Source organism: Anopheles coustani, chromosome 2 (genome assembly GCF_943734705.1).
Source record: "Anopheles coustani chromosome 2, idAnoCousDA_361_x.2, whole genome shotgun sequence".
Classification (NCBI taxonomy): Eukaryota; Metazoa; Arthropoda; class Insecta; order Diptera; family Culicidae; genus Anopheles; species Anopheles coustani.
In genome coordinates, this window is record NC_071289.1 from 38,326,609 (window position 1) to 38,333,617 (window position 7,009).

A 7,009-nucleotide genomic window follows, 5' to 3' on the forward strand; every position below is an offset into this window, starting at 1 on the left:
GCCAAAGGTTCGTTTCCTTTGACTAAGCTTCCATTGTCCAAGACATCTGTGGTAGTAACGGTTTAACCGACATCGCTAGTGCTAGCTCCATCTGAACATCAATTGAATATCATTTGATGGATGGCTGCATGGCGTGTTATCGAATAGCAGGTGGTATTGTACCAGCCAATAAACAACCAACCAGGCCAATTCAAAGCAAGTTCAATGCCAGCGTTGCAGAAAGAACTCACCAAATCCTTACAACTACTGTGAAATTTAACCGTTTGTATAACCTCGACGAAGTTCTAAAGGGTGGCTCACCGTCAAGGCTCCTGATTTTCGCTGTTCCACCTTTCGGCGCACGCAAACATGTTTAGCGAACGAAGTCGTGCCTAATTTTTGTTTCCAAAGTCGACGCAATACAGCCCTAATTTTGGACCCCACTGTTTGATGGTTTAAAATCGTTAAGATAAATTTAGCTGATTAAATCTGTTTTCGAAAGTGATTGGTGCGAAAAATGGCGCGTACCACAATAGGCCCGCCGGGGCTCCGGTTTACAACCTCCCGTCCGGTGCTGTAAGTGCACGGAAGCAGGCAGATTGAAGCCGAGTCTTTTTCCGGGAGACCCAAGACACGGTTGAATCGTTCGATCTTCTCTGCTTCTCGATGGTAGGGAAAAACCACCCGCCGCGTGTCACGGTTCACGAACCCCGAAATGCCACCTCCAAGCGCCGTTGTAACAAAGACCCCATTTTTCAGGGGGTCGGTTTATTAAACAGGTTTTAATGGACGGCTATCAGCGCGGGCAACCACTCAGCTGGTAGCTGGTTCGCGATCGCGTTGTGATTTTTCAAGATCACGGTCAAATCTCTCGGTTCAGGCGAGTAAAATAAACAAAACAAACAGACAAAGTCGTCAGCCAGCGTCGGTTCGCGCGCATACCGATTCGTGGAACGATCGCTGACAGAGACGTAACAGAAGATAAAGCGGTCGGCGAAGAAAAATTGTCTCTAAATACTCCATCGTCCGTACACAGTTTGATAGATCGGCGCACCGACCATGGCGCACGACGGTGAAGGAGAGCTGACCACTCCATCAGGGACCCCGCGGACAGCGGCTTCCTATGCATCGGACATAACGCATCGCTATCCGACGTTTCGCGACGAACCGTTCAAGACGGTGCACAACTGGCTGGAGGGCAGGCGGTACGACGACGGCGCAGAAGGCCTCTGGCGCATCCATAATAGCCTGTACGATCTTGAAGAGTTCGCTCGCGTCCACCCGGGTGGCTCGGAGTGGCTACGACTGACGAAGGTACATCAACTGCAAAGCCAGGGTCGTTCGGTGTAATTCTAAAAACTAAAGTCTCCTATATCTGCTACGTATGTTGCCAGGGTACGGACATTACGGAGGCTTTCGAAACGCATCACATCGGGCGGAAGGCGGAGAGGATGCTACCCCGATTCTACGTACGGCGGGCCACCAGGCCACGTAACGTGAGGCTCACGTTTGACGAGCATGGGTTCTACCGGACGCTAAAGCGCCGTATCCGGAATCAGCTCGAGCAGGTGGACACCTCCGCCAGTGCACGCTCGCGTCGAATAACGGACGCACTGCTGGGCGCCACCTTCCTAACGGCCTGCCTAGCGGTGAGCCTCGACAGCCTGATCGTTGCGCTGGTGTGTGCCGCGTGTGTCTGCGCCACCGTGATCGCCTCGCACAACTTTATGCACCAGCGAGACAACTGGCGCATGCTGGCCTTCAACATAGCCTTTCTGAGCTACAGGTAAACCGGTCTTCTGCGAGCCTTCTGGGCATCCTTAACAACTCACCCGGCTAACCTTACCTATTCTCAAAATGCATACACACACACACCCACAGGGAGTGGCGAGTATCGCACGTGATATCCCACCACCTCTACCCGAACTCGGTGCTGGACATGGAGATATCAGCGTTCGAGCCGTTCCTGTGCTACCTGCCGCTGGCGGACCTGAAGAACAGCTTCCAGCGGTACGGCTCCTGGTTCTACGGTCCCTTCATCTATGGTTCCATCTTTCTCAGCGAGTACCTCAAGCGGCTCATGGACAGCCTCAACCAGGGCAAGAACCGGTTTCACCTGGACGATCTGATCCCGTTCCTGCTGCCCGCGGTCATGTACGCCACTAACCCGGGTCAGCTGGCGGTCGTCCTCCGGCTGTGGACGTTCATCGTCCTCATGGCGAGCTTCTTTTTCGGCCTGGTCGGTCTCACGGCTGGGCATCATCATCCGAAGGCGCTCCACTCCGGTGACAAGTTCCCGTAAGTAGTAATCACCGACCACACCGGACCAGAGGTTCGTTCGCTCACCATAGGCTCACTTTCTTTCCCGATTGTTTCCGGCACAGCGATGGCATGGACTTTGGCCTGTACCAGATGGCAACGATCGTCGAGCGGAAGGGCGTCGAAGGGTCGCTGCTGAAAGTGCTGACCACCTTCGGCGATCACCACCTGCATCATCTCTTCCCGACGCTCGATCACGCGATTCTGCCACAGCTGAACGGCGTATTTCTCGACACGTGCCGGGAGTACCACGTGGGCAAGCTGTCGAGCACGTGGTTTTCGCAGTTTTTGGCGCAAAACTTGCAGCTAGCCCGGATACGGCCCAAGGTGCACCCGCGATCGGGAAAGTCCAGAGCGTAGATCGAAGCAAACAAAAAATATCGCCGTCGCCGCAGATCGACTGACCGGGGCGATCTTGCGTGCAAGTTGTATCCAAATGTTTGCACCCAAGTGCTGTTATGCTATGGTTGTTGTATGCAACTTAACGATTTATTTAAAACAAAACAGCTTTTAAACTTGCTAGCCAATGTGTTTATAAATTCAGTTATTATAGCTTTTTTCGTAATGAATAATCGCCATACCTCTAGCCACACAGCCATCGAAGGCTTAACGATGCAAATGCTCCATAGACAATGTTCAAACATTCAAACATAGCACTATTATAGGGCCTTGTCGTTATAAAACTGAGTTTGAAGAAGTTGAGTCTTACAAGGACACACGAAAAAGATTTATACTGCTCAGTATGATAGAAATATCTTGTTGGAAATAAATCATAACCGTTGAAGTAACTAATGCTTTGATGGACAACCAGCTGTACAGAATTATGTTTCGGTCGGTGCATATCATATCACATTTTCTTATCAAATCTCACCAACACCTCAAAAGTGTTTATGTTTTTTCGTACACTACCTTTTTTACTACAGATTGCATGAACTTTCTATAAATTGTTTTCATAGCTAGTTGACCTAGTTCTGGGAAACAAACAAGTAGGTAAATAATTTCAAGTATTAAATGATTGGGGAAGTTATTTGAAATGTGTCACCTACATATGCACCTACGAGTATGGTGCCGCTGAAGCAGATAAATGCAGTAGTAAATAGATAATAACAGTTATGGTCAAGACAATTTTGATTGGCTTCGTAAGTAGTAAAGTAGTGTCTCCGGTTGTTGATTACGTCTAGTTGTGGGCCACCCTTAACAACTTTTGAACCTTTACAGAAATGGCTGATCAAAATAATGTCAAACTTGTAGTTTGACCGCTAGCATAACCAGTTTCACAATCAAGCTTGCATTTGATTTTTTCTGTGCACAAAAAAAACAAGTGTTGAAAAAGGTGTCTGTTTCTAAATTTGATTCATTTTCCAAAGGCGATACATCAAAGGTAAACATTGAAAACAGGTGGTTGGCCAGATTACATGATTTAGTGTATTAAGTGTTCTTTGTATTATAATATACAGTCGACTCTCGATAATTCAAACGTTCGATAATTTGAAACTCTCGCTATTTCGAAAAAACTGGAAAACTCTCACTATTTCGAATAAAAACAATACGATTTGGTACACTCGATAATTCGAAGTAAAATTCAAAGCTAGGTTGCTCTCTTCACGCGGTAATTCGAAGCTGTATCCACTCAACTCGCAACAATTCGAAGTTCTGAGCAAGTTGAAACGTAATAGAACGCGTCACATTGCGGGTGCCCTATAACACTCTGTTGAACAGGGACGAAGATTTTCGTCCGAATTAGACGGACAGACGAACATATTTGGGGCACACATGCTTTGTAGGAAGGTTCACAAGGAAAAGTGAAGAAAAAACAGTTAGCGAAAACGGTGGGTAAAGGCATAGCGTAAATCAATACACGCATACTTATTTCCAGTTCATAACTCAGCAACCGTAGCTGCTTATTTCCTACCACTCTTGATAATTCGAACTCTCGATAAATCGAACTTTTTTCTGGGTCCCTCCAACTTCGAATTATCGAGAGTCGACTGTAGCATGTTTGTGCTATACAGTTAAAACATAGTGACAATGTCCCACAACAAACAGAAACCATTTCAACCTTAACCTGACACACTTTCTATTACACAATGTTAATTCAACTTAACTTAACAAATTAACAAATTCCTATCAACACCTCCAAACGAAAGTAGTGCAACCCGTAAACACACCGCGACACGACAAGTCACGCGAAATCTTAACAAAAACACGACCTATCGCAAGAACGAAATTTATGAACGGTGCTCGTGAAAACATGAAGTCGACAAACAATAACATAGGCTTATGCCACTCGACACCCAAGCGCATAACAAAGCGACCCAAATAGTAACACGGAAGATACATTCCTTAGGACAAGACAGGAAACCATCCTCAGTTTAATCGCTTCTCAGTTTTGCCCGAGCCTGACTCGGGCAGTTTTGTTTCTACTTTCGTTGTCTGGCGATTATTTGGAGTGCACCTGCTTTGAGAACACGTTCTCATGTGTTGTAAATTTTTATTCACTTATTTGTCTTATTATATTAGAATCGATGCAATTGAACCAAATATTTGCTTATTATCAGCAAATTATTGCTGATCACAATCACAAATCACACATATGCAAACTTCATCTTTTAATTAATAAAGCCTAAAACTTTAAAAAATGTCAGGACCAGACAGGACCATGAAGGGGTCAATAAAATGTTAAAAGAGACAACAAAGAAACAAAGAACAATAGAAAAACGAAGTCGGAAGGTGGTAAACTTTTACCAACGCGCCCGAAACGCAAGTAAAATAAAAAAAACCAAACAGAAGTTCATGTTGAATTTTTGTGTAGTGCATTTTAGCTGAACAAAAAAAAATGGCTACCATTTCCAGTATTAAAGCGTTAAAATATCGTTGTTTCTAACCACAATAACCCTTTTATTGAGTATTTTTCAATTTTTAGCGATTTAAAGATGGTCTTAACTGGATACAACTTTACTATGACAGGAGTAAAGTAGCACTTAATAGCACTTAAGTAGCTGTATGATAGTATTTGGAGAAAAGCTCTACTCTGTCCAGAATTATCTACTATGTTATAGTTTTCTGGGTAATGATGCGCTAGGAACAGCCATCTTATTGTTGGAACGATACGAGTGTGGAATTTCTAGTATCAATATTTAATCTGGAATCAAAATCCCACTTTTTATAAAAGTAATTATATCCACCTCATCAAAGATTAAATGTGAAATAAAATATGGCGTGATGAGGATTAGCTTCTAAGTTTCTACATCGGGATTATTTTTCATGTGTCACATGAAGTAAATGTAAAAAAGGTTTTATAATGAAATTTGAATTGGAATCCTGGACATAAATACGACCTACCCGAATACGAATCGAGCGAAAAGACTGTTCACAAAAGCAAGATACGATTTTGGCAATTAAAACAATGCAATTAAAATGCAATAAATGCCGTATCCATAGAAGTGTGTACACGTAAACTTGATTCTACCGTGTGGATTTGAAACGACCCAACAACAGACTAACTGAAGAGCTTTTCAGTGTATGCTCATTGCTCCGTATACGTTTGATTCCAACTTATATCCCTAAAAATTACCATCAAAAGCCCCGAAGCGGAAAATTACAGCCAAACAAATCCCCATCCGGATAAAACTTCTTTCCTTGCACGTGCCCCATCCCTTTCGGTCCCACACGGTATGAAAAGTAACTACAAGTGCGTGTACATTTTCGAATAGAAGTATCTTATTTCGTTATTATTACCTTCTCTCTTCTTTTTAAATTATAAAATAAATACATTTTTTATTACTTTTGGTGTAAAAAATATAAAAAACACATTCAGAGCGAAAACTATTGGCCACGGATACAAAATTAGAAGGACGTAAAAAAAACACAATGAGTTATTACGATATTCGCAAGAAAACGGAGATGTTGGGTTGTGGCGTGGAAAAAGAATATCGTGACGTCAAACTTGAAGTGAGCCATCGTGAATCGTGTTTGTATGGGGATAGTAAAAAAAATGAATAAATAAAGCAAAAACAAAGGTACTTGAACTGAAAAAAGTTTACAAAAACCGTATCTGCAAATCATTATCATTTCTGTTTTGATGTTCTGCAGCGATGGCGCTGCCTTGGATTTTTTGTTTTTTTCCTGTTGTTATTTCCTACATTTGTTTTGATATTCCGTTTGAGGGTTCTTCTTTATGCTGCTGCTTCTTCTGTGCTAGCTGCTTCTTATTTAGCTTTTCCTTAGTGTCCTACACGCCACCTTCGGTGCGTCGCAACGGGCTGGTGTGTCCGCTCGCTTCTCTGACCGCTCTGAAAGGTGTGTTTTTAACTCGCTCTCTCTGCAACTCTGGGTTCGTGAAAAACTCCACGTGTTTCCGGCGCGCGTTGACCGTTGGCCTCACGTGGTCGCTGATTTGTTCTGATTCGCTTTCGTTGGTTTGCTGGTTAGTCGAACATTCGTGTGTTCCTCCGTTACCGAACACACACACATGCACACTCCGTTACACAAACACATACACACATTACACACTCGAATGTTGGTGGTCGAGCATCGGAGTCGAATTCGATATGGTTCGCACCGCCGGACGCGTTCCGCCGAAAGAGAGGAACAAACTTGCCGTTGGAAGCTGGCGAACGGAGGATGGGACAACACCAACCACGGTTTTAGGCAGTGGCACCACGGGACGGGCGGGCGGGAAAGTGCCAGCGGAAAAGAACAAATCCCACTG

The 7,009-nt window shown here is 44.2% G+C and overlaps 2 protein-coding genes across 3 annotated transcripts in view; one reads left to right on the forward strand and one right to left on the reverse strand.

Annotated features, from left to right (window-relative positions):
- The first annotated feature begins 1,038 nt into the window (after positions 1-1,038).
- LOC131264362 (cytochrome b5-related protein-like) lies at positions 1,039-2,658 on the forward strand. The gene is made up of 4 exons (XM_058266665.1): positions 1,039-1,293; positions 1,374-1,765; positions 1,861-2,277; positions 2,364-2,658. Exons 1-4 carry the CDS (start codon positions 1,039-1,041, stop codon positions 2,656-2,658), a joined length of 1,359 nt encoding a protein of 452 aa, XP_058122648.1.
- Positions 2,659-5,996: 3,338 nt separating this feature from the next.
- The window catches only part of LOC131267222 (myosin heavy chain, muscle), a 25,050-nt gene continuing 24,037 nt past the window's right edge, over positions 5,997-7,009 (reverse strand). For both annotated transcript variants that reach the window (XM_058270032.1, XM_058270033.1), the window contains exon 16: positions 5,997-7,009. This exon is cut by the window's right edge and continues 917 nt beyond it. The gene's annotated coding sequence lies outside the window, so the exon portion shown is untranslated.

Coding starts and splice junctions, on each gene's coding strand:
- LOC131264362 (XM_058266665.1), top strand. CDS start 1,039: ATGGCGCACGACGGTGAAGGAGAGCTGACCACTCCATCAGGGACCCCG. Junction 1,294..1,373: donor AGTGGCTACGACTGACGAAG/GTACATCAACTG, acceptor GTATGTTGCCAG/GGTACGGACATTACGGAGGC. Junction 2,278..2,363: donor CACTCCGGTGACAAGTTCCC/GTAAGTAGTAAT, acceptor TTTCCGGCACAG/CGATGGCATGGACTTTGGCC.